The sequence below is a fragment of the Pteropus medius genome, unplaced genomic scaffold, assembly GCF_902729225.1.
Source record: "Pteropus medius unplaced genomic scaffold, Ma_sr-lr_union100, whole genome shotgun sequence".
NCBI lineage: Eukaryota > Metazoa > Chordata > Mammalia > Chiroptera > Pteropodidae > Pteropus > Pteropus medius.
Genome location: NW_024346150.1, coordinates 430797 through 456941, shown reverse-complemented (window position 1 = coordinate 456941; position 26145 = coordinate 430797). Strand labels below are relative to the sequence as shown.

At 34.9% G+C, this 26145-nt stretch overlaps 1 protein-coding gene across 1 annotated transcript in view; it reads left to right on the top strand.

The window, feature by feature from the left end:
* Window positions 1-26145, top strand: part of LOC120612884 (uncharacterized) — a 175075-nt gene that overhangs the window by 52901 nt on the left and 96029 nt on the right. Inside the window, 1 exon segment of the mRNA XM_039875502.1 lies at window positions 3798-3855. Within this exon segment, the coding sequence (XP_039731436.1) occupies window positions 3798-3855 (58 nt within the window).

The window sequence follows — 26145 nt, the reverse complement described above, 5'->3', positions numbered from 1 at the left end:
TAAAGTGAAAATTATATCTAGTAGTTGGAAGATTAAATTGAGATTTAGATTGAAGTTTTTTCTTTTTGGTAGGCAGATAGTGTCTGATCTCACTTTTAGTGATGTTACATTTCAACAGTGGCTTCAACTAGTGTCAGCCTATTTCATCTCTTATAAAGTGATTCCACCAGCTTTCTTCTAATGGTTTTAGGAACATGAAAAAATTTTAAGCAGATGTAAAAATAGAAGAAATAGTAAATTAAAACCTATATACTTACTTTCAGGTTTCAGTAAGATTTGGTCAAACTTGCAGCAAAATAATTTTAAAAATACAATGTAGAGTATTATCTTTATATTCTACAGTATGTAATGGTTCCCTTACATAACATCCTTTTAGGTCCAGAAGCACCGAGTTAAGACTGGCTTGGAGATCTACTACTTTATAGATTTGGAATGTACCACCATTTATTGCTTTTCCTGCCCATGGACAATTAGGTTTTTATTACAAGTGCATGTTCCAGTGAACATCCCTGAGCTTGTTTCTCTATGCTTATGTATGAGAGACTCCCTGGATATATATGTGGAAGTAGAATTGCTTGGTTGTGTGATATGCTCTGTTCAACCTTACTAGATAGTGCTAAATTGCTCTCTAAAATAATTGTACCAATTTACATCCCCATTTTTCTTCTTCTCTATATCCTTAATAAAACTCAATATTACCAGATTTTACTCATCTAATGAGTTTAGAGCATTATTTTAATTTTCATTTTTTGTTTATTGGTGACATTCAGTCATTTATTTACCAAATAACTTATGGATTACTATTTACCAGGCATGTTGTAGGTGCTTGGCATATGTCAGTTAAAACAAAGTTAAAACAAAGATCCTTGTTCTCATGGATCACATAGGAGAAAGACAATGAGCAGAAAATGTAATAAATATGGTAAGTGTTAGAAGGTGAGAAATGCAGTGGGAGAAAACCTATTTTCTCCATGCAGGTTTACACTGCTTTTGTTAGATTTATTCCTAGTCATTGTGAATGGTATATTTAAAAATTACGTTTTCTAATAGGCCATTGCTATTATACTTGCTGCTCATTTTTTTTTTTAGCATTCATCTTATTCAGCAACTTTTATTCCACTAGTTTAGAGATTCCCTTGGGTTTTTTAGTTTTTGCATTTTTGAATAAGTTTCTATCTCTTTCCAATCCTGATGTTTCATTTTTAAGTGTATTTCATGTATATATATTATTAATAGACTTTATTTTTAGAGCAGTTGTTGGTTTATAGAAATACTGAGCAGATAGCAGAGTTTCCATATCACTTCCCTACGGCCTCCACATAGTTTCTCTTATTAACATCTTACATCAGTGTAGTACAGTTGCTACAATTAGTGAACTAGTATTGGTATATTATTAACTAAAAGTTAATAATTTTATTTTTATTATATTTTATTACATTATTAACTAACTCCCCACTCAAAATCCATAGTCTTCCTTCCCCGCCCCCCGCCCCCGCCCCTTGCCAAATTTCTTTAGTTTTTACCTCATACTTTTTTTCTGTTCTGGGATCTCATCCAGGACATTGTGTTACATCTAGTTGTCTTGTCTCCTTCTTAGGCTCCTCTTGGCTGTGATATTTTCTCAGACCCTCCTTGGTTTTGATGACCATTTATTTAAAAAAAATTCATTGTGTAAAATACCCAGTGTAATTTTTAATAGTTGGAGTGAAAGTGGGAGCCTTGTTTTTTTCCCTGGGTATAAGGGGAATGCTTCCTGAGTCGTAAAGTATAATCTTTACTGTAGATTTTAATAGATAGCCTTTATCAGATTACCCTTTCTGCTTTTCAGAAATTTTTGTCATGAAAAAGTAAGGGATTTATTCAAGGCCTTTTCTGCATCTATTAGATCACATAGCTTTTCTCCCGTAATCTGCTTATTGTGATGAATTACATGAATAGATTTTCAAATGTTGAACTATTCTTTCATTTATAGACCACCTGGTTATATGTTCAGCATATATATGCACACATACAATATATTTTCACATATAAATATAACATTTATGATGGAGAATATGAATTTGATTTGGTAATCTACTTAGGATTTTTGCATTTATATTTATAAATGAGATTGGCCTGTAATTTTCATTTTTTGTACTATTTTTTCTTTTTTTTTGTACTTAGGTATTATAGATTTTTTCTTAGCTCTTTTAACGTTATTGATTAGGTTCTAGTTGTTCTTCAACTTCCTGCTTTGGGCCTTGAAGAGATTCATTAAATATGTCTTAGAATATTTACTCTCATCGCTTATGTCTGAATTCTAGTTTAATACTTAAAGTTTTATGATTTCCTTACTGTTATGCCTGTGTCCTTACTACAAAAACAATTATTATTTATAATGGTTATTATTTATAACTAAGCCCCTTTGTTAGTTTGGAGTGGGTCACTTAACCTTCAAGAAATTTTGAATATTTTTATGATTGGTAGTTTTACTAATACTCTCTCATTTTATATAATCGTGGTTGACTTCTTATCCTTCCCTAATGGAGGTAGTAATAGCAGATATTTGTATCATAGTTTATTGTTTATAAAATACTTTACATATAAAAGTATATTTATTTACAAAAAGTGTTTTATATTTCGGATCTAATCACTTTTAAATGCCCTTCACCACCAACACCACTATATAAGCCATCAGATTTTGCCTGTATATTTGTAATAGTCTATTTTCTCTCTTGTTGCCAACAGTTCATCTTACGCAGCATACAGAGTGATTTTTAAAGTATAATCAAGTCATATATCTCTCATATTTAAAATTGTAAGTGGCTTCTCAGTACACTAGAAATAAAATCCAAACTCGTTACCATGATTTACAAACTCTGTTCCCTCAGTTCCTAAATCAAGGCCTTGAACATAATAGGTAATCAAGAAATATCTATTGAATAAATGCCTCACTTGTTGGCAGTGTTAGAGAAGCTCTTTCTTGCCCAGGATCTCATAGCTTATTAATAAGTGACAGAGTCAGGACTAAAACCCCAGATCTCATATTTGCAAGTTGATGGACCAAATTATATTTTTCTAATCCTCCAATGGTCTCCGAACCAAACCTCTGTTTTTAAGACTCTTTGTACCTGCATTAATTTGTTTATGCCTTTTTCTGTTTTGCCTTTCTAAATTCTGCACAACCTCAAGACTTGAGCTTAATTCAGCTTTTTTTTTAATAGAACATTTTTTTAATGGCTTCGGTACTCTGTATTTGTTTTTTGGTGGTGATAGTGGTAGGTTGGGTTGGGGAGGCTACAGTATAAGTGGAAAGGACACTCTAGTAGATACCAGATGTTGCATTATATGCTTAAATAATTTCACTGACTTTCCATGTGATCTTGTGAGAGAAGAAGCACTTACTTTTATTTTAAAGATAAGAAAACCCAGTCTCAGGTTTTCTGTCCCATTACCCAAATGGAGAAATCTACAGGAAAACTTAGAGGATTGAGTTTTCTAAAGCTTCTCTAAGATACCTAAGGCTAAGCATTCTACAGCTGCCTGGCAGAGCTGGAAGGGTGCCCAGGTGCCGTTGGTCAGGACAGCCTCTCTGCTATCCAACTTTAGTTTATTGCATTTGAGTGCTGTATCTGATAGTCTGGCATGTATGTCAGGATCACACAAGGAAATCCGTGGCAGAATCATTTGTTTCTGTTCAGTAAAAATTTTGACTCCAGTCAAATGCTAAACCTTTTTACAGGTAGCTGCAATTTTTTTTCCCTCCTTTTACTTGGGTTTCTTAATTATGTGTTTTTTTTCTTCCTTTCTGCTTCCAGTATCCTATTCAAGAAGAAAGCCTGAGGAAGTCATTGCCCACTGCTGCCGCCCAGTGTTGTAAGTGAGAAACTTGTCTCTGAATCTTTCTTAATCACAGCTTTCTGTGAGTTCTCCAAAAGTGGCTCACTTGGCATTGGAGAGGGTGTTGGTGTATGTTAACAGAAGATATTCCAGAAGCACACCTACTTAGGCCTATACCTCCAATGGCTCTCTGCCCATTAGCTTTAGGAAGAGATCTTTTGGTTTTCTGTGGCTGTGGGCAGGGCAGTGGTGCTCATCTTTTTTCTCCACTTGCCAGCTTTCATCCCTGAAGGAATGATTTTACTCACTCTCTCTCCATTTACCTGTTATTATTCTTTAAGGCTCAGTTTAAATGTCATCACCTCTGGGAAATCTTCCTGCTGTTTTTTCCTTCCCCCAAGTCTAGTTGAGTTGTCTCTCCTCTGCTTCTTTAGTACAATGGGCATATATCCATTGTATAACTGATCTATATTGTAATTGGTATATATATATTTCTTTGACACGAACACATTTTTTAAAGTCATAGATATTCTTCCATTTTGTATTCTTAGCGTCTGGCTTCATACCTGATAACATAATATAGTCAGCCTCTATAAAGTTTGACAAATGTTGGACTGAGAGAACTTGCCATTTTTTCTAGATTAATTTATTCAGACTACACAGATTCCTTCTTGAAACGAGCTATGCATTATTAGTATATAATAACTTTTCCTCAGTTTCTCTCAAAATAGCTTGAGGATACACTAAAGGACTGACTTGGAGTCTATTCTCTCACTTTTTCAACGCGCACGTGTGTGTGTCTTTGTGTGTGTTTTGTGCTGCTTTTGTTTACTGTCATTTTTCTGTATCAAATGTCAAACTCTTATCAACCGCAGGTTGAAAGTGGTAGTAATGATGGTAGTAATCATTGTAGTAATACTAGTTATAAGAACCGTAGTAGCTAACATATTTTGAGGTCTTAAAGTATGCCAGATGCTGCTCAAAGAGCTAACGTGTACTTCACAACAACCCTAAGACATAGATTTTACTCTTGTCTCCATTTTTCAGATGAGGAAACTAAGACATACAGAGATTGAGTAATTTGCCACAAATCATTTAGGTTGTAAAGGGTGAAGTAAATATTCAGAGACAACCTGATTCAATAGCCTATGTCTTTCTTGAACCACTGTTATACTACTTCCATCATATTGTTTGAGAGAATTGAAACTTCTATTTGTGGTTTGTAAATCCATTGGTTGCCTTCTATTCTACAAGCTGCTTTCCTGATAAAAGTAAGACCAATGACAGAAGTCAACATTTTTTTCTTTATTTAAAGAAAACCTGCTATTTTTCATATCATTTATTACTTTTTTTTTTTTTTGCCATTTAAGACCTAGAATTTATCAAACATTTAAGTTTATAGGCGATCAGAAGAATCTGAATTGAAGAGCTGGTTATGATTTAAAAGTCTATAGGTCATCTCTAAAATTCATTATAATGAGCTAATTTTGATCTTTTTTAATCTTTTAAACCTTTTCCAGTCTTGCTAATGAGAAGTGAAATGGAATGATTGAAGACTTCACTTCCCATTTCTTCCTGGGCCCGTTTGATGAAGTGCATTTGAAGTGATTAAATAGCAAATGCCAAGAGGCCAGTAGTAAATAAGTTGCCATAAATAATCAGTGGGTTTATTAATTCTCATACATATTTCATCTGTTTACTGACTAATTTTTATTCTGTGAATAGTCTGTTCCTATCTTTTGACTAGTCCTGCATATTTTATTTTGAAAAAATTTAAAGTTACAGAAAAGTTGAGAATAATACAACAAGCACCGATTTACTCTTTACTGGAATCAGTGACTAGCATTTTGCCTCACTTGCTCCCCCTCCTTCCCACCTCTCTCTCATATCTTTATTTCTCTCTCTATATATATACGTACACAAAAATACACACATGTATTTTATGAATCATTTGAGTATAAGATTTCATAACATATCAGCATTTATTTCCTAAGAACTGGGACAGTCTATATAACCAAAATACCATTATCAGAATCAAGAAATTTAAGTCATACAATAATATTATCTAATATACAGTCTATAGAAAGAATTCTCCATTTGTTCCACAGATATTTATATAGCTCTCCCCTGCCCCCAACCTACACTGCATAATCTAATTAAGAACCCATATTTTATTTGGTTGTCCTGACTCTTTAATCTTCTTAATAATAATAAAAACCTTGTCTTTTTGGTTATTTATGACACTGCTATTCTTTTTTCCAATTAGAAAAATATTTAATTCTAATGATAATGTCTAACATAGATGGGAAAGTATGCATTAGTACAGGTTTCTAGGAAGCAGTTTTGGCAATATGTACTGAGACTCTTTAAAATATTCATAGCCTTTGATTCAGCAATTGAGTTTCTGGAAATTTATCTTAAGTAATCAAGAAGCAGACAAAGATTTGTGGACAGAGATGTACATTGCAAAATCTTTTAAATAGCAAAATTTGAAAATGACTTAATAAGTAAATGATAATAGCCAAAAGAGTGAGTATTATACATTTATTTTAAATTGTGCTTTAAATAATAAATGAGGGAAATTTTCACAAAACTAAGTTAAAAATTATACAAATTTCTCCTGTATGTATGTATGTATGTATGTATGTATGTATGTATGTATGTATATGTATATACATATATACGTATGTAATTTAAGATTTACTGCTATGGATTGAATTGCATACCACTCAAATTAATAATAATAGTCCTCATTATGACTACTTGGAGATGAGGCCCATGAAGAGATGATAAAAGTTAAATGAGATCATAAGAATGAGACCTTAATCTGATAAGACGGTGCATTTATAAGAAGAGGAAGAGATAACAGAGCCCTCTGTGTGAGTACATAGCAAGAAGGTGACCATCTGTGAGCCAGGAAGAACCTTCACCTGGAGTAGAATTGAGCTGGCACCTTGATCTTGAACTTCCTAGCTTCCAAAACTGTGTGATACAAATTTCTATTATTTAAGCCACCCAGTCTATGGTATTTTGTTATGGCAGCCTGAGCAGACTAATACAGATTTTGGTGACAAAAGATGGGGTGCTGCTGTAAAAAATACCTACAGATGTAGAAGTTGCTTTGGGCTGGAAGAATTTCAAGGTGTATGCTAGAAAAAGCCAAGATTACTGTGAAGGGACTGTTGACAGAAATATGGATGTTAAAGGCCATTCTGGAGAAGTCTCAGATGGAAATGAGGAACAGTTTATTGGAAATTGGATAAAAGGCGATCCTTGTTATAAAGTAGTAACAAACTTGGCTAAATTGTTTGAGTGTTTTGTGAAAGGTAGAATTTGCGAGCGTTCATATTGGATATTTAGCAGAGGAGATTTCTAAGTATTGAAGGTGTGGCTTGGGTCTTCCTTACTCCTTATAGTAAAATGCAAGAGGAAAGTATTGAAGAAGGAATTGTTAAGCAAAAAGTGGCCCCTCTGAAACAGAAGGAAACAGCCTTGCCTTATGGGCCTGAACTTGGAGATTTAGAAAGTTTTTAGCCTATCCATATTGTAAAAAATGAGAAAGCTTGTTTTGAAGAGAATACTAAAGAGATCATAGGTAGAACTCATGGACTTAGCCATCCCAGCTGAAGCCAGAGATAGAGATGAGATTATACCAGAGACATTGATGATTTCAGCTAAAGGGGACAGAGAAAGAGAGATGGGATTGAAGGAAGGCTCTTGGACTTCTTGGATTCTACAGGACCAGACCATAGAGTTATTTGGCTGTAAATGTGTGCTATTCCTGAGGAAAGGGAAGAATGACTTGGGGGGTGATTCTGAGAGTATCAGGGCTTCCACTCCCAGTATAGGCCCATAGGGCAAGGCTGTTTCCTTCTGTTTCAGAGGGGGCCACTGCAGAGAGTCAGGGGGACAAGGCCATCTTCGAGAGCTGTGGGTGTGCACCGCCACCCCAGTGGGCCTGAAAGGTGGGGTATTGAACTAAAGAGAATTATTCTCTAGCCTTAAGAAGATCTAAAGGAATTTGCCTGCTAGGTTTTAGACTTGCTTGGGACCTATCTTTCCTATTTCTCCCTTGCGGAATGGAAATACCTCTCTTATGCCTGTTCTACCATTGTATTTTAGAAGCACATAACTTGTCTAGTTTCACAGGTTAAACACTGGAGAGGAATTTTGCCTCAGGATGAATCATACCTGGAGTCTCATATCTGATTTAGTTGATACTTAAATGAGACTTTGGACTTTCAATTTGAGTTGAAGCTGGAATGAGTTAAGACTTTTGGGGCTGTCAGGATGGAATGAATGTATTTTGCATGTGATAAGGACATGAATTTTGGGGGGTCAGAGGCAGGATGCCATGGATTTGTGTCTCCCCTGTGATTGTAATTAGAGATAGAGCCTATGAGGAAGAAGTGTTAAAGGTTAAATGAGGTCCTAGGGTGGGCCCCTAATTATATAGAGTTGGTTCCCTTTTAAAAGAAGGAAGAGATACCAGAGCTCTCTGCTCTGTGAGGACACAACAAGAAGGTGACCACTTATAACCTAGGAAGAGAGTGCTCACCAAAAACTGAACCCTGCTAGAACCTTGATCTTTGATTTTTTTAGCTTCCAAAAACCAAGAAAATAAATTTCTGATTTAAGCCACCCAGTTTGTGGTATTTGGTTATGGCAGCCTAGGCAGACTATTACACTTAATGTATCTATACAATTTTGGGAAAACTATCTGGAAAAAGAAGCACCAAAATATTAACCAAACTTGTCTCTGGTATGTGGGATTATGACTTTTTAACTCCTGCATTTCTTACATTTTCTAAATATTTAACAATGTGCTACTTTTAATAGTTAAAAGTTATAAAGAGGAGTAATTGAGTTCTCGTTCTAGATCTGGGTTTGCTGCTATCTCTCTGAGTGACTTTGGAAATATTTCCACTGCCTACTTCTGTTTTTTGATGTGTAAAATGGAAGAGTTGGCCTTAATGATCTCCAGATCATATGTATATATAGGTACAGGGTTCAGATCATCAGTTCTCCTGCCCAGGTAGACATCCAATCCGTCTAGCTCCCATTCTTGCAAGCACCCTCAAACTTTGTGAATCTGTGCTTCTTCTCACTTGAATTCAGAGAGGAGAAACATTTATCTTCTCCCAGGAGATGGGGAAGGGAAGGAGTGATCTCTCTGCAGCAATAGCTGCTCTCCCCAAAAGCTGTAGAATTTCATACAAACATAGATATTCTATAAATCCAGTTAAATTGTTTACAAAATTTTCTAAAATCTGGATTTATCTGATTGTTTCTTCACAATTAAATTCTAGTTATTACACAGTGGATGTCAATTTTGCAAAATTATCTGATTCCTTTATTTGTAATGCTGCTTTTAATTATTAGTTCAGACGATGTTTTTCAGATCCCTCTACTGCTAAGGTATTTTTCCCCTGTGTAACGAATAAGTAATCTGCGGGTAGGGTACTACTTTGAGACTGTGTATATATATCCTATTTTCTCACAACTTTTCATTCATTAATATTAGAATCTATTATGATCATTGCCTAAATTTATTATTGTATTGGTGGTTGCAAAATGATGATTTTTCTAATTCTGTTGTTACTCTTACATTGAGTAGTTTCTTGTAAAGAAGAGCTTTCTCTCCTCTCTTATCCTCCTTTTTTAATGGCTATCACTATGGACTCATGAATTCTTTTTTTAACTCAGTGTTTTATAATCCAGTTCTGCCTTTGATGCTCAAATTGTCCCAAATTTGGCCTTTGGGAGTCTCTTTAAACCAAATCCTGTGTCTTTTTGACATGGCCCTATTGTTCTTTGACTACTTCCTTTCCTGGTACAAGATATTCCAGGCTCATCTTGTCCTTTTTCTGCCTCTGTCCTAGAATAAGTCATTTCTATAATGAGCCCTCGTCCCTTTTGGTGGGAGTGGTATTTGGAAATCAGGATCTTGGAACTAGTTATATTCATTGCTACCGGAATACAATTGCTTTTTGGCTCTTTGAATGGATAGAGCTAGGAAAACACACACATGCACAACTCATATGTTCATACTGATATCATCAGTTAACACCCTCACCATAGGGTTTTTCGCCCAATCTTCCCCCATTTCATATTAGTGTCTTCTTTCTCTCTCAATGAGAACCCTTGTTTCCAAGAACACCAAATTATTTACTCATTTTCTCTTCCTATAATGTGCACAAGCAAATTTCAGGATCAATATACCAATGTTATTACCAATAACAAGCCTACTAATTAAAGTTTAAGATTCTTGAAAGTTAATTTTTTAAACTTTAGTATATAATTCACACAGGATTACAAAACCATTATCACACCTAAAAATTTAACATAATTTCATAATGTCTTCTGATATCCATTCTGTATTCAGAATTCTCCAATTTTCTTTTGTCCTTTCTCAGTTTAAGATCCAGTCAAGGTTCATTCATTGTATTTGTATGTGGTATGAGTTAAGGGTCTAAGATAATCTTTTTGCATGTAGCTATCCAATTGTCCCAGCACCATTTGTTGAAAAGGCTATTTTTTCCTCATTAAATTGCCTTTGTACCTTTGAATCATTTTCATTAGCAGCACAACAACCCATTACTTTTCTTCCGGGACTTTTTAGCAAATTTTATTTTATATACTCACATGAAATAGAATGATTATACTTTTCTTTTAGGATGTGTTCTCAACTGAAGGTTGCGGGCAGATACCAAGAGATTCATGTTTTTTGCGTGCTCAAACCTCAGTACATCATGTTTAGTTTTTCTGGTCTTATCTGCATGCCAGCTTTTTCATATTTGAGTAATTTTTGCTCCTCAATTTATAGAGCTATTCTGAGGCTGTGTGATTTGGTCTGCATATTTGGTACAAATCTCTTTTGCAACAAATGGTATAATGTGAACATTTACCTTAGCTACACACCGAAACATAACCAGGAGAGAAACTGCTCTGTTCTTTTTCCAAATGTCCTAAACTTTCTAAGGCATCAAAGTTCATTCTTTAGTAAGGATATTTCTACGTATGTCTTGTCAAAGAATGCAGCAACACATGGTGCCACCACACCAAACAGTCTTATGACTACTAAGTTCTGCAACTTTCTCCTATTTTCGGTTTTTATACATGTCTATTTTGCCTACCTACTGTATTATTGATGATAGTATCACTGGATGCAATTGAGAAATGAATCAAAAGTGATTCAGAATCTGGCAAGGATTTCATGAGACGGGTACTCACATATTTTGCTGGGGTGTATAAATTAATACAGTCTTTCAAACTCAGTAATTTCACTTCTAGGAAATATTCAAGGAAAATAACCTGAGATGCAAAGGAAGATTTATGTTTAAGCTTTAATTATAATGGAGAGAAACTGCAAAAATAATGGAAGATTGGACAATTGTGGCATTCCATATGATGGAACAATATGCTTTTAAATAAATAATTTTTTAAAATACAGGAAATATTTATGTGAATAAGTTTTAAAACATAGGGTCCTATGCTGATTAAGTAGTATGATTCCAGTAATCTAAAAAATAAATTGAATACACATAGGCATAGAAAAAACCCTAAGGAGATACAGTAATGGTGGCTCTCAGTGGTAGGATTGTAGGTAAGTTTTGTTTTGTTTGCACTTTCCAAATTTCTAAATGCATTTCTTGTATGAAAATTAAAAAATATATAAATATTTATTAAAAGTAATCCCAGGCCTGACAATGTAGAGGCAAGTCATTGCAAATTTCTTTTTTTAGCTTGGATTTGAGACTCAGTTCAATGGTAGTTGGTTGTTGAGGTTGACATAGTTTTTTAGTTCAACAACACTAATAATTCCTTGATTGGGAATTCTAAGTGGCTCTTAAAGTTTCAGTGGCCCTTTTATTGGTGCTGTCCCTAAAGTTGTTCACGATATCATGTTGTCTGAAATAAAAGGGTTATGGGGTCTATGTTATTTTTGTTTGTAATATGACCTCAAAGATAGCTTGAACTTTTGTTTGAAATACAACCCTCCATTGGTACTTCAAAGCTTTCTCTGATTGTTTGTGAAGGATTCGTTTCACTGGTTTTGTTGCAACATCGCCTTAAATAGTGACAGATCATAACCCAAAATTTCCTGAGTATGAATCAGTCTTTTAAATTAGTAAAATAAAGCATAACACAACATATTGTTTAATTTTTTTTTAAAAATTGAATCAGTTCAGAACATTTGGGTGTGAATCACATCCATGAAAAAACAGTGACCAAACATTCAGAAGCACTGTCAATAATACACTGCTTGACTACCAAGTTGTGACATCTTATTTGACCATCACTAACTTCAAGAGGATTTCTTTTACCAACATACTTAGTGTTTATATAAAATGACTTACCCTTCTTCTTTTCAACTCTTATTGTTATATTTCCTGGTGAACTATCATGTTGATATTATTGATTCTTAGACAGGAAGTAGGAGGTGTTTGGTGCTTCCTACTACTGTTAAGCTACCAGACCTGATATGCCTTATCCCTAGTCTGCACTACATTCAAATACTCCTTTCATAACCTCCTATTGTTCTTAGTCTTCATCTAAACTGTCCACTGCCATGCTATGACTTATTTCTGATATGCTGCCTTTTGAGAGAGGCAGAGATATGGGCCATTTTATATAAGTAACCACTTGGAACATTAGATTCCTGCCTGCTCTACAGATGAGGGTATAATTCCTCCACTAAAATCAACCAAACACACAACTATGGGCAGGTACTGTTAATGCTTCTCGTAGTCCTATTTTTCTAGCATAGATAAGACTAGCTTTAAGCTTATGGAGTATTCTGGTTGCCTCTTGATGGGGGCCCGAACTTGTTTTCCTGGTCCGTGTGATGGTGGACTCCAGTAAAACAAGAATTTTTGTCCATCTGTTTTTGGTCCAGAATGCCTTTCTTCCATTCTAGACTTATCCCATGCCAGATGGAGTAGAACCAGTTGGCAGATACTCACTGTGTCAAGGTGTGATCATATAGACTATGGGATTATCACTCCAGCATTTTGTTCCAGAGGACAACAACTTGAGAGGACCTGACACTTTCTGTCAGATATAACCACCTTGCACAGCTCCATATAAAAAGGAGGGGTGGCTGGCACAAGATCCTGTGGCCTATTCACCAGCAGTTTGTTTTCTGCACTGATTATTTTCTAGAAGACAGTAGCCACCATGCTGATAGCCCCAGCCTAGCAGGAGATCCAGCTCTTAGAGAACTTTGTGGCTTCGGAGACTGAGCTAGTACTCTCAAGAGCATTATAGTAGGTGAATCTATGTTTCCAATAATGTCTTGTAGAGAACCAGAATCCTTCACCATAACTTTTGAAGGGATAGAACTCAACTTATCCTTATGTCTCTTTGCAGTGCTATGTTGCTATTGTATGGCAGGCCCCTTCAAGTCAGCACAGTCCACTAGGACTTCTGCTGACCTTAAACAATGCTCTACACTGAGCATTGGGGGATAGGTGCCCAAGACAGTCCTGGGAGATCTGAGAAATTATTGAACTCACTCCTGTACCCCAGGCTCCTCTGAGACACTGCCACTGCGAATTTTATTACAAATTTATGCTCTCCTCAAAGCCATAATTTAATACTTATGCAATTTACTTAAATTCAAGGCCTGATAAATGGGCTACTTAGTCCCTACACCAGCTGGCATTCAGCTCCATCTATTGCAGTGCTGCCTCATTAAAGAAATGTTCTAGCTTCATAACTTTCCCAGTCATTTATTGTCTTAATGTGGATTTTGGTATCTATCATGGATTTCAAGTGTTCTGTTCAATGCCCTCTGGATTAAAATTCTGTTTCATTTCAAGTTACCTGGGCTTAAAAGATGCAGAATGTATTGGTTCCTTGTTAGTTAGGATTTCTTGATGGCCATTTTGCATGGCATTGCAAAGAGCAGCCCAGACTTTTTTCCATGTCTCTTATTTGGCTACTGGCTTTTGTCTTCTTTCAAAATTAATTCATTTATAAAACAAAAAAAATTCATTTATTAAATAGATAATATGCATAATGATACTAAAATATTAAAGGGAATACAATAAAAAGTTATCGCTCCCATTTCTGTACCCAGTCACTTGGATCTTCATCTTAAAGGCAGTTGTTAGCAGTTTCTTATGAATCATTTGAGAGATTTTACGTTTGTCCAAACATGTATGCATGAGAGATTGTTTTGATTGTTTTTTCCATCTTTTGACTTGGTCTTAGAGTACTATACACCACAATAAAATGTTCACAACTAAGTATTTGAGATTTACTTCTTGATCAGTGTTTCTTTTGGGTTCTTACTATGTTTTAAGAATTTATTGAAGCCACAGGGAATAGGTTGTTTACTTTTCCACTGCAAAGATTCCTTTCTCGGAAATCCTGGCTTTGAATACAATAGAAATGTTTCCTCTGTCCTCATTCACATGCCTCTTATGACTTTCACACATTTGTTACTGGTTAAGGACTTCCTGCAGCTTCTGTCCACAAAATGTTTTAGTTTCATTACTAATTTTGAATTATTGGTGGTCACTTTGCATGGTATTGTGAACAATTGTCCCCCTCCCAACATATTATATGTTCCCTTTTACTTTAATTTATAGAAACACATAACATATTCACTATAAAAATCTTCAAATGATTTAGAAATGTGTAATATAGAAAATGAAGGTTCTCTGTAATACTCCCTCTCCAGTCCACTCTGAGACAACTACTTTTCACAGTTTAGTGTATATTCTTCCACCATCTTAATTTTTCTTTTCAAAAAATAAGTTAAAAAATTTAGTTATGCTGTATTTGAGTAAGTGAAAGAATACATGTAACATATGTAAGTTTTGGAGTGTCATCAGCCCATCACCCATTATCTTCTAGTAGAGTTTAGTGATGTGCTTTAAACTTTTTCTTAGACTTTCCATTGCTCCCTGAGTAACAGAATTTTTTTTCTCCATAAGACTGCATTGTCTCCACAAGACAAGACTGAATTGCAGGAGTAGAGATGTAGTGTTCTGTTTCTTTTGGTGTCCGCACAGCTATTAATTTCACCCTCTGATGTGTTAAGTACCAGGGAATGAAACCTTGTTGTTTGCCCTTGAGAGATCTCATTCAACCTGGGTTTTAGGGAAAGACTATTTGCACTTCTTGGAAAAAAAGAAAAGAGGAAAACAGTTATTACTGAAAGCATGCAATTTGCAATATTTGTTGGAAGATAGCATTCTTTTTCTTTGAGTTGGAAATTTCCTTTCTCCAGAGCTTGTAGATTCCTAGGATGCTTCTGTAATTAAAACTGCGAGACTCATATTCAGGCAACTGAGATGTAAGGCTGGCAATAACTAATGCTTTATCTGCTGTATTGTAAGGTGATTTATAAGCATTAGAGTGCTCATGTTCATCCTTAGTAGAAATGAAGACTTTTTAGCAATTAACAGACAAAAAGCACATTGTCATACTTTTCTAAATTTTTCTTGTGAAGCTTTGAGACTCCAGACAAGCATTTATTAAAAATGCAAAACTCCTGAGTAGAAGCTTATCCAGTACATCTTTTAGTTTTCTTCTTCCCAGAGTCTTCTGTATTTTCTTGGCATATTCTTGTTCTTAATAAGTAGATAACATAGACCAGAGAGTATACTTGTGGGATCCAAGGAAGAATTAATGGAGGGATGCAAAATGAATCAGGAGATCTGGCTTATAATCTGGATGCAGGTTGGAAGAGGACAAATACACAATTGAGGCAACTTCCCCATGTTTTTTTATGTAGTGGTTCTGAGCAGGTGCATAGTAATACCCTGGAAATAGAGAAGAAGGTGCCGAGGTGACAGAGGAATAAGCAAATGGGTAAGAATGGCATAAAGTATGTTCAAGAAAGATTTCCACAGAGATGAATTTAGATATGACTTTTTTAAAAAATGTATTATGGTGACATTGGTTAACGAAATCCAGTAAATTTCAAGAGTACAATTCAACAGCAAGTCACATACATATTGCATTGTATGTTCACCACCCATAGTTAGATTTCTTTCTGTCACCATGTATTTGACCCCTTTGACCCCATCTACTTTCCCTCTCCCACCCACCTTCTGGTAATTACTAGTCTATTGTCTATGTACACTAGTTAGAGATAACTTTTAAGGAGCTAATCAAAATGTGTTGATTGAAAGGAAAGATTGTTAATAGTAGGATAAATGAAAAGTATGGGGAGAGAATTAAAAAGATGCCAAATTATCTGCTGAGCATATTGGCTTGGAGGGAGTAGAGTGATGTCAGTGCTATATTTGCTAATCTGCAGAAGGAAATCTCTGTTGTACACAGTTTTCTTCAAAGAGTGAAGACACACAGGGCAGATTTACTCCTTTGGGAGCCTTTTCTTACTTTTACTTCAGATACCTATTGTCCTTCTTGTCACCTATCACTCTCCTTTTTAATCTGTTGTAGGATTGAAAGTTTTGTGCTACTTAAAATTTTAGTGGCTGTTGCTGAAAACCTATTTCTGTGAGCACTGGAAGCATAAAAGCAAGATTTATGTCACTGATTATTTTCAGTTATTTATCTAGGACCATATACCCTGTGGGAAAATAGAATTTCATGGCCAGCTGGCCTCTATCCTGCAGATTCTCTCACCTCATCAGTTTCTTCTATTTTCCCTTTCTTATTTCTGAAATCATAGAAGGCAGAGGTCCAGAGCTCATATTGTTTCTTTGCCATCTTATTTTCACCATTTATCACTTTTATCTGAGTCTTATTCTGGCTTTTGCATTAACGTATCCTAATCATTTTGGTGTTTCCTAGGTAGCTGGTTCTTGGTTACCTCAAACCTAGGACTGAACCTCCCTGCCCCCCACTTTAAGGAACTGCATGTATAAGATTTATTTTTCTATCAAGATTTAGTTTATGCTATGAAAAACATTTTTTTCTCTATCCTTTAGTCATTCAGTTTCTGGCCAGAGCCCATTTATTGAGGATTTTTCTAGAGTTTATGCATTCACAAACATATGCATATACTTACCCCCTCACAAATGGTAGTATGCTTTGCATAGTGTTACATGGCCTTACTTTTTTTCCACTTAATATACGTGATATCTATTATATGTAGGGAACCAGTCTCTATTAATGGACATTTAAAAAATTGAGGTGAAATTTATTCATATGAAATCAACCATTTAAAAATATAATTCATTGACATTTAGTACATTCACAGTGCTGTGGAACCATCACCTCTGTATAATTCCAAAATGTTTTCATCACACCTAAAGGAGACCCTGTACTCATTAAGCATTCATTCCCCATTTTTTTACCCCTAACCCCTGGCAATCACTAATCTACTTTCTATGGATTTATCTATTCTGGATATTTCATATAAATGTATCATATAATATGTGACTTTTTGTTATTGACTTCTTCATTTACAATAATGTTTTTGAGGTTCATCCAAGTTGTATTGTACATCGTTTCTTTATAATGGTTGACTATTCCATTGTGTGGCTATACCACATTTTATTTTTCCATTCATAGTTGATGAACATTTGGAGTTTTTCCAACTTTTGGCTATTGTGAGTAATGTTGCTGTGAACACTTATGTACAAGCATTTGTTTGAATACCTGTTTTTGATTCTTTTAGGTACACAGCTAGGATTGGAATTTCTATTAATGGGTGTTTAAGTTGCCTCCAGTGTTTGCTGTTACAGTGCTGGAGTTGATATCACTTTACATATATAATTTCATACATGTATACATATTGGATAAATAGCTAGTAGTGAGATTACTGAGTCAAAGCATTGTGCATTTAACAATGCATTTAACATTTTGGAAAATATTACAAAATTGTTCTCTGTACAGGTTGTACTGTTTTCACCCCCACTAGCAGAGTGTGAGAATGCTTCCTCCTCCTTTTCCTTTTAGGTATAGCCAGCCTTTCTATAAATTATATTGCAGAGAGCACAGTGAAAACAGCCATAGGTGATAGTTTCGTGCCATGATTTACTCAAAATCTTGTTTTCTGCTTGCCTGCTTAGCCTGTCCTTTTCCTTCCTCTACCATCCTGGTCCTCTTATTTCCCGACTTCCTATTTTGGCTTTTGGTAACTGGGCTCTCCTCTTTGTTTGGTGTCCTGTTCAAACTTCCTTCTGTGGTTTATCATCTTGTCTTTCTGCTTATATTTTAATTTTGGGCAATTCCTCTTAGTTTATTTTCAATAGTAATATCTTGGAAATAGTGAAGTATTGAGGTGGCAGAGGAAGAAGCAAACTTTTGAAGATGCTAATTGGAATGTATTTATTGCAAAGAAAGATATTCATAGTGGGATAAATGAAAAGTATGAAGGAAGGACTCAAAAGATAATCCACTCCACTCCCTCAGTCCTAGCCAAGGGACCTCTTACGAGCTGGAAGATCCCTCCTTTCTGGGTAGTAGGAGTAAAGGATCAGTCAGTCCCCAGCTTATGCTACCTCTACTCCAGCTCTAGGACTCTTAGAGATAGGAAAATATTCTAGTTATGGATTCTGTAGCGTGTACTGGGAGTCTTATTTTAGTAGTGGGGCAGTGCGTAGGTCTAAGACATCTGTAAGTAAAAGTGGGTGATGAATTTTACACTGTACATGTGGTATCATTGGTGATATTGATGCTGATTATAGGTGCTAGCAAACTAACAAAGAAAAGAGAAACTATAACAATATGGTTTGGCTGATAAAAATAAAAATGTTAATTGTAGTCTTCTGACTCATTTATTTATTTTTATCTTGCCTTCTTCCAGAAAGAATTTGAGGTGGTTTTTTGCAGTCATTATATCAACCTATCATTTCTGTTTCAGTTACTATGCCACATAATTTTTCATGTTAAAAATGTCACATTAATGTGTCAAAGTTTCATTTGATTACAACACTTAAGTGCCTATCTTGGGGACAGTTTTTGTTGTACATATATATAACAGTCTTTTATTCCCATAAAAGCATGGTCATCATACGGCTGCTTATTATAGGTTTCGTTGGCACAAAGTACTAAGAAAGGAATTTGATAAGACATGATTGATAGAATTATAGATATCAAGAATTGATAGGATTGTGTATTACACAAACAGTTATTGGACACCTCTTCCTCATGACAAGAACCATGCTAGGCATTGAGGTTTAAAAATGAAAGTCATTGACCTTAGTGAGCTTATGTCTAGAGAGCAAGAAATATGTAGTTAGTATCAATGGGTAAGTGAGTGGTAGAGGAATATAGAGGAAGAAAACTTAATCCAAATTTAGAATGGTTAGGAAAGGCATCTCGAAGAAAATATATAAACTGAAAAAAAATTTAAATCTAACAAAGTCTATAGGTTTAAAGTCTAATAGGTTTATTTACATTATGGTTCAGTCTTTGTGTTGTACTTTCTGTGGGTTTTGACAAATGTATAATGACACCTATCCACCCTGATAGTATCATAAAAAACAATTTTACTGCCCTAAAATTCCTTTGTGCTGTACCTATTCATCCCTCCCTTCCCACATACCTCTGGCATAAATTGAGTTTTGAAGGATGAATAGGAGTCAGTCAAGTAAAGAAGGAGAAAAAATTTATGGTACTAGGACATTAATATATTATGGAAAAGCATGACTTAAGCTTGTTAAAATTCTGGATGGCTTGAGGGCAGGGCATAAGAGTTGGGAAGGGTCAGAGGTTAGGCTAGAGTGGCACAGAGGGCTCGTATCATGAAGAGTCTGAATGCCATAGCAAGCTGTTTATGTTTTATCTTGAAGACAGTGGTGAGACTTTAAAGACTTAATTCAGGGGAATGAAACAATCAGATGTTGTGGTTATAGTGATATGAGCTGTTTGTTTGATGCATGTAAAAATCTAGTTGTGGAATATAACAAAGATATATGGACAACCTTATAAAACATTTAGTTTAATGAATTAATAAGATAGGCCCAAAACAGACCTTTCCCAGGCACCTCAGAAAGCCCCCCACATGCCCCTTCCCAATAACAGTCTCCTCCTCCCTAAAAGTAACTACTGTCCTGACTTCTATGATAATGAAGTTGCTTTTTCTTCCTTGATTTTCTTTATATTTTATCATTCAAGTACGCATCACTAAACATTAGTTTAATTTTGCCTGTTTTCTCTTTTTGATAGATCTAATAATTCTTTTTTAATTGATGGGTTCCTCTTCCAGCTCTTAATTTTTTCCTTGCAGTTTTAAATCAAGCCATTTGACTACTCAATTTTGACTTACAATTTCTCATATTCTGAATTTTGCTTAGTACATTCCCATGGTACAGTTTAATATAGTCTTCTTTCCTCCATATTTCTGTAAATTGCTAACTGAGCCGGGATTGATCAGATTCAAATTTGATATATTCTACTGTTGTAATATATTGTAATTTAAAACACTTTTCGTATTGGTGGATATTTGGATTGTTCCCAATTTTTTTTTGCTACTAAATAGTGCTATAGTGAGCTACTTTGTACAAATATATTTTTTATAAAAGTGCAAATGGATTTTTCTTCTCCTATTATATATACTTTTAGGTACCTTTATGTACCTGCATTCATAACGTTTATTCAGCATGAGTGATTTCCTTTTTTTATTTGATTAATATTTGTTTTCTAGGCCATAATTTCATGAATAGAGAAAATGCTTATCTGTGTATCCCCTAGTACCTTTGCTCAATAAATATTAGTTGAATTAATGCATCTTTATTAAGTGGAATTACCGGGTTAAGGAACATATACATTTTGAATTTTGTTAGATACTTTCAAATTATACTCTAGAAAGATTGTACCTATTCATATTCCTACTGCTCATACTCATTTTCTCACATCCAGACACACTGCCCCTCTTGTACTCCCCCACTTTCTCCCTTTATCCCTTGGTTTCTTCCTTCTACAAACATTTTTTCCCCCAGCTTTATTGAAATATAATAGACAATTAGTTGCTTATATTTATATTGTACAATTCAATGAATGTTTTTCAATTATAGTTGGCATACAATAATATATTAGTTTCAGTTGTACAGCATAGTGATTAGAGATCTATATAACTCACAAAGTGGTTACCCCACTAAATCTAGTACCCCCTTCCCTCTTACATATTTATTACAACATTAACTGTTTTCCTTACGCTACATTTTATATCTCTATGTTCATTTTGTAACTATTCATTTGTATTTCTTAATCTCTTTGCCCTTTTTTGCCATCCCCCCAATCTCCCTGCCATCTAGTAGCCCTCAAAATATTCTCTGTATCTATGAGCTTATTTCCACTTTTGTTATTGCTGTTGTTTATTCTTTAGATTCCACATGTACATGAAATCATGTGATACTTTATTTCATTCAATGCAATACCCTCTAGGTTCATCATGCAATATCTTTTTCCATCCCCTTCCTTTTAGCTTGTGTGTCTTTTAATCTGAAGGCAGCACATGTAGGAGTCTTGTTTTCTTATCCATTCAGCCACTCTATCTTTTGGTTGGAGCACTTAATTCTTTTCCATTTGAGGTACTTGTTGATAGAAATGTAGTTATTACTATTCTTTATTCCTGTTTTTGATACATTTTTTCTTCTTAAAGAAGTCCCTCCAACATTTCCTATAATACTGCCTTAGTGTTGTCTGGGAAGCTCTTTATCTGTCCTTTGACTAAATGATAGCTTTGCTGAATAAGGTATTCTTGGTTGTAGATCTTGGATTTTCATCATGTTAAATACTTTGTGCCAAGCCCTTCTGTCCTGCATAGTTTCTTTTGAGAAATTAACTGCCAGTCTTATGGGTGCTCCTTTGTAAGTAACTAACTGCTTTTCTCTTGCTGCTTTTAAGATTCTCTCTTTGTATTTAACCTTTGGCATTTTATAATGTGTCTTGGTGTGGGCCTCTTTGGGTTCATCTTTTTTGGAACTCTCTGAACTTCCTGGAGTTGTATGTCTATTTCCTTCACCAAGTTAGGGAAGTTTTCCATCATTATTTCTTCAAATAACTCTTCAACGTCTTGTTTTCCTTCAGGTACCCCTATGACATGGATATTTTTACATTTAATTGTGTCCCATAGGCTCCTTAAATTATTAAAGTCTTTGCTTCTTTTTTCTTGTCGTTCTGGTTGAGTTACAAACATTTTTTGACACATTCCAGGTTCTGTTCTAAGTGCTTGGTATAGATTAAGAAGCAAAACAGAAAAATCCGAAGTGGAAGAAGACAGACAGTAAACACAATGAATAAGGAAATTATGTAGGATGTTAGAGAGTGGACCAATAATAGAGTAGATGATGAAAAGCAATTGGAAATGTTAGACTTGAAATTGAGTTATAATTTATAATAAGGTGGTTAGTGTATAAGCCACAGCGAGTAGGTGACTTCTGAATAAAGACTTGAAGAAGGTTAGGGAATTAGCAGTGTGGCTCTCTGAGGAAAGTGTGATGGTGAGAGTTCAAAAGCTAGTTGAATGACTGAAAATGGATAGGAAGAGGTCTGCTGGGGTGCTGGGAATACTGTTTCTTGATCTGTGTGCTGGTTACATGAGTGTGTTCACAGTATTTATTGAGCAGTACGTTTTTGACTTGTATATTTTTCTGTATCTTATACTTCAGTATAGCTTTTATATTACAAATAAGGGGTGGATGTTGAACATTTCAAAATAACATATTATTTACCCAATTGTTCATGGGTATTTTCCTTTGACTTATTAATGCAATGAATGCATTAATCAATTTTCCCTATAATATCCCTTACTTGATTATGGTAAATTATTCTTATAATGCTGAGATTTGCTTGTACATATTTTATTTCAGATATTCATATCTATAGTCACAAGATTGGTCAATAGTTTCTTTTCTTTTCATTATTCTCCTATGTTAGGTTTGAAGTGCTTTTCTTAATTATATGTTTTTTTTTCTGTTTTCCATTAAATAAATTCTATGGTACTTATCTACTATCTTGAAAAAGGGAAGGGAATAATTTCTAATGTTCACTTTATTGTCCTTTGTGAACTACCTGGTAATTACTACAATTTAGTAATTGATAGGTGAGTCCTGTCATTGCCTAGACAGATGGCTGTTCACTTGAAGTCTGGGATTCAAATATCCTGTCATTTTATTGTCATGGAAAAATTGACCAGCACTGGACCACTAATTGGTGATGTAACAGTTGTCTGGGGGTTTGATAATTATAGACCTTATTTTTAATGTGACTGTTTCTGATTTCTTATCTTTTTTACTAAGAAACAAGATGAAGTAGAAGAAGCCTGTAAGTTTGTTGCTGTAGCCTAGTCAACAGGAATAAGAGCAGAAGCTTTGCCTTCTTGGGAAGAGGGTTCATTTTTAATTGGGTCCTGGATCTGTTAGCGTTTTTTCACTTACCTTTATGATCACATTGAATTGCTTCTAGCTTGGTAGGATAGTGCATCTGGCTGCTTCCACCTTCTATCAGAGCAGGAGCACAGTGCTTCTGTCTGAGAGACTGGCTTTTTTCATATAGGAAATTCTATGGTTGTATTTTTCAAAATGTAATTCAGGAATTATTGTCACGAGAGTGCCCAGGTTGCTTGTTGAAAAGGCAGATTCCAACAATAACAACAACTGCAGATTCCTAAGCTACTCCAGACATTTTGAATTAGAATCTCTGGAAGTAGGGTCTAGGAATCTGTATTTTAAACATATCTCAAGTAATTCTTATTAAAAGTTAAAGATACTGCTTTCTAAAATGAAGAACCTGCTTTAGTCAATTGTTATCTCCTAAAGAAATATAAGACTTGGATCTTACTCTTAAAAAAACCTATAACCTAGGATAGGGTTGGGATGGATTGGACAAAGGTAAGCACTAAAACAGTCAAGTTCTAGGGCAAGTGATTTTTACAAATCAACTTTATTGAGATTTATACAAAAGACTCATCCTTTTGAAGAGTACAGTTTGATTAGTTTTGAGACACACATACACACCGCACACACACACACACACACACACAACCAGTGAAACTCCTACCATAATCAAGTTTCAGAACATTTCTATTATCTCTAAACCTTTCTGAATGCCCTTTGTATTTCATCCTTCTCCCCATCCCTGGCTTCTGGCAACCTCTGATAGACTTTCTATTGCTATAGATTAAATTTGGTTTCCTAGACTTTATATGAATAGGACCATATAGTACGTTCTCTTTTGTGTTTAGTTTCCTTCACTCAGCATAAGGGTTTTGAGATTTATCTGTATTTTTGAGTGTGTCAGTAATCTTTTTTTATTATTACCAAGTAGTAGTCTATTATATGGATATATCACATTTTGTTTTTCCATTTGCCTGTTGATTGGCATTTGGGTGTTTTTCGGTTGTTAGGAATAATATGAACATTTGCATGATCACATGTTTTTATTTCTCTTGGTTAAATACCTAGGCATAGAACGACTGGATCATGTGGGTATGTGTGTTTAACTTTTTAAGAAATTGGCAGATGGCATTTATCTTGATTAACAGAGATACTGTATTAGAGTCACTGAGCATTATTAAGGAAAATTAAGTGGAATTTAAGAATGGGTGACACTTCTATAAGGGAAGATAGGGAACATTACTGAGTAGTTATTATTTGTCTAGCACATGGTAATTAAATGCTACACACATGATTTTCAATATTTAGGCAAATCTGAGAGGTAAGTGGTATTACTCTTTACTTTTTATAGATTAAGTTAACCAGCTTAAGGTCACATAGCCAGTAAGTGATGGCTTTGAACCTAGGTTTATTTGGTTCCAAAGCTCAAACCATTTCCAGTACACCAGCAAGGAGTAGAAGTGTAGGACATTCCAGCTTCAGAAGCTGGAGCACAGGTAGGGTATTTAAGGCTCATTTCCTCTCTCCATCTCCTTAGTATAGTAAGCAGAGGAACTGGGACAATACCTGTTTTTCGTTAATGAAGGCTTTGTTTTGGGGACTGGCTAACAGTAAGGTTTGTTTTTTATTTGTTATCACAGAGGGTAAATATACTCTTTTATAAGAGTGAGTTGTAAATTACTGAAAGGGTAATAATGTGATTAGAAGCTGGATTTAGGAAAATTAGTGTAGTTGCCATCTGCTGAATAGGTTGAATGGGACAGAGATTAGAAGGTCCAGCCAAAAATCTGTAATAATTCAGGCATGAGGTAATAAATTCCTTGATAAGGACAGTGAAATTTATAAGAAAGGGACAATAGGAAGCAGACTTAGAATTAACTACTAAGCATGTTGACGGATTGAACATGGGAGATTAAGTAGAGAGGAATTTTAGGATTAGTCCTGTGGTTTCTGGTTTTGAAGTGTTACGGGTTCAGTGGTTTTGGACTTGAGGTATACTTGGTATGCTAACATATCTGAAGAGAGCTCATAACATTGTAAATACAAGGTCATTGCCGTGGAGACTAGTTTTCTAGACTGTTTGATTGAGTGTCAGGTGCCACTGAGCTGGAAAGGAATTGGTTATTCATTTGTTAAGTATGTGAGCTGAAGAGGTTTGAGGCTATAGGGAGGTGGGAAATTATTAGCATGTTCATTAAAATCGTCAGTGTGATACTCATTTGATATGTGTGAATGCCTCATTTTAGAATTTGCTGATTTTCTAATAAGCTCTTAGTGTATTCAGTTTTTTTTTTATAACACATTTGACCATTGTTTTTTCCCTGCATCCTCTTTGGCATCCTGTGATAGGCAGTACCATCCACCTTCCTCACATTCAGTATTTTACAGTATGAATTGTGGAATCTCTTGATATCTCCTTACTCTATTGCATGTGCTTTTGTTTGCTTCTGAGCAATCTGCATTGTAGCTTTCACTGATTAACATTTTTGTCATTAAAATTATTAGTGACCTTTTGTTTCTAAATCCAGTAGGCCTTTTTCAGTGTTATTTTGACTACTCTGTAGCACTTAACACTTTTTGACCATTTTCTCCTTGAAACCTTGTTTTTCCTGCCTTCAAGGACCACACTCTCATGATTTTCTTCTTCTCTGGCTTCTTCATAGGCTCCTTTATGAATGCTGCTTTTTTTTTTTTCTTTTTAAGTCAAATTCATTAAGATTTAATTTACATACAATAAAATTCTCCATTTTAGTGTAAAGATCCACGATTTTTAACAAACACATTCAGTCATGTAACCAAGACCATAGTCAAGATACAGAGCAGTTTGTTCTATCAACCCTAAAAGTTCTCTAATTCCCTTTGCAGTAAACCTCTCTCACTCCTGGCCCATGACAACCACTAAACTATTTTCTGTCTCTATAATATATAAATGGAATCATATAGTAAGTAGGTTTTTGAGTCTGGCTTTTGAGATTCATCTATGTGTGTCAGTAGTTCACTTCCTTTTATTCCTGAGTAGTACTCTACTGTACGAATGTACCACAGTTTATTCATC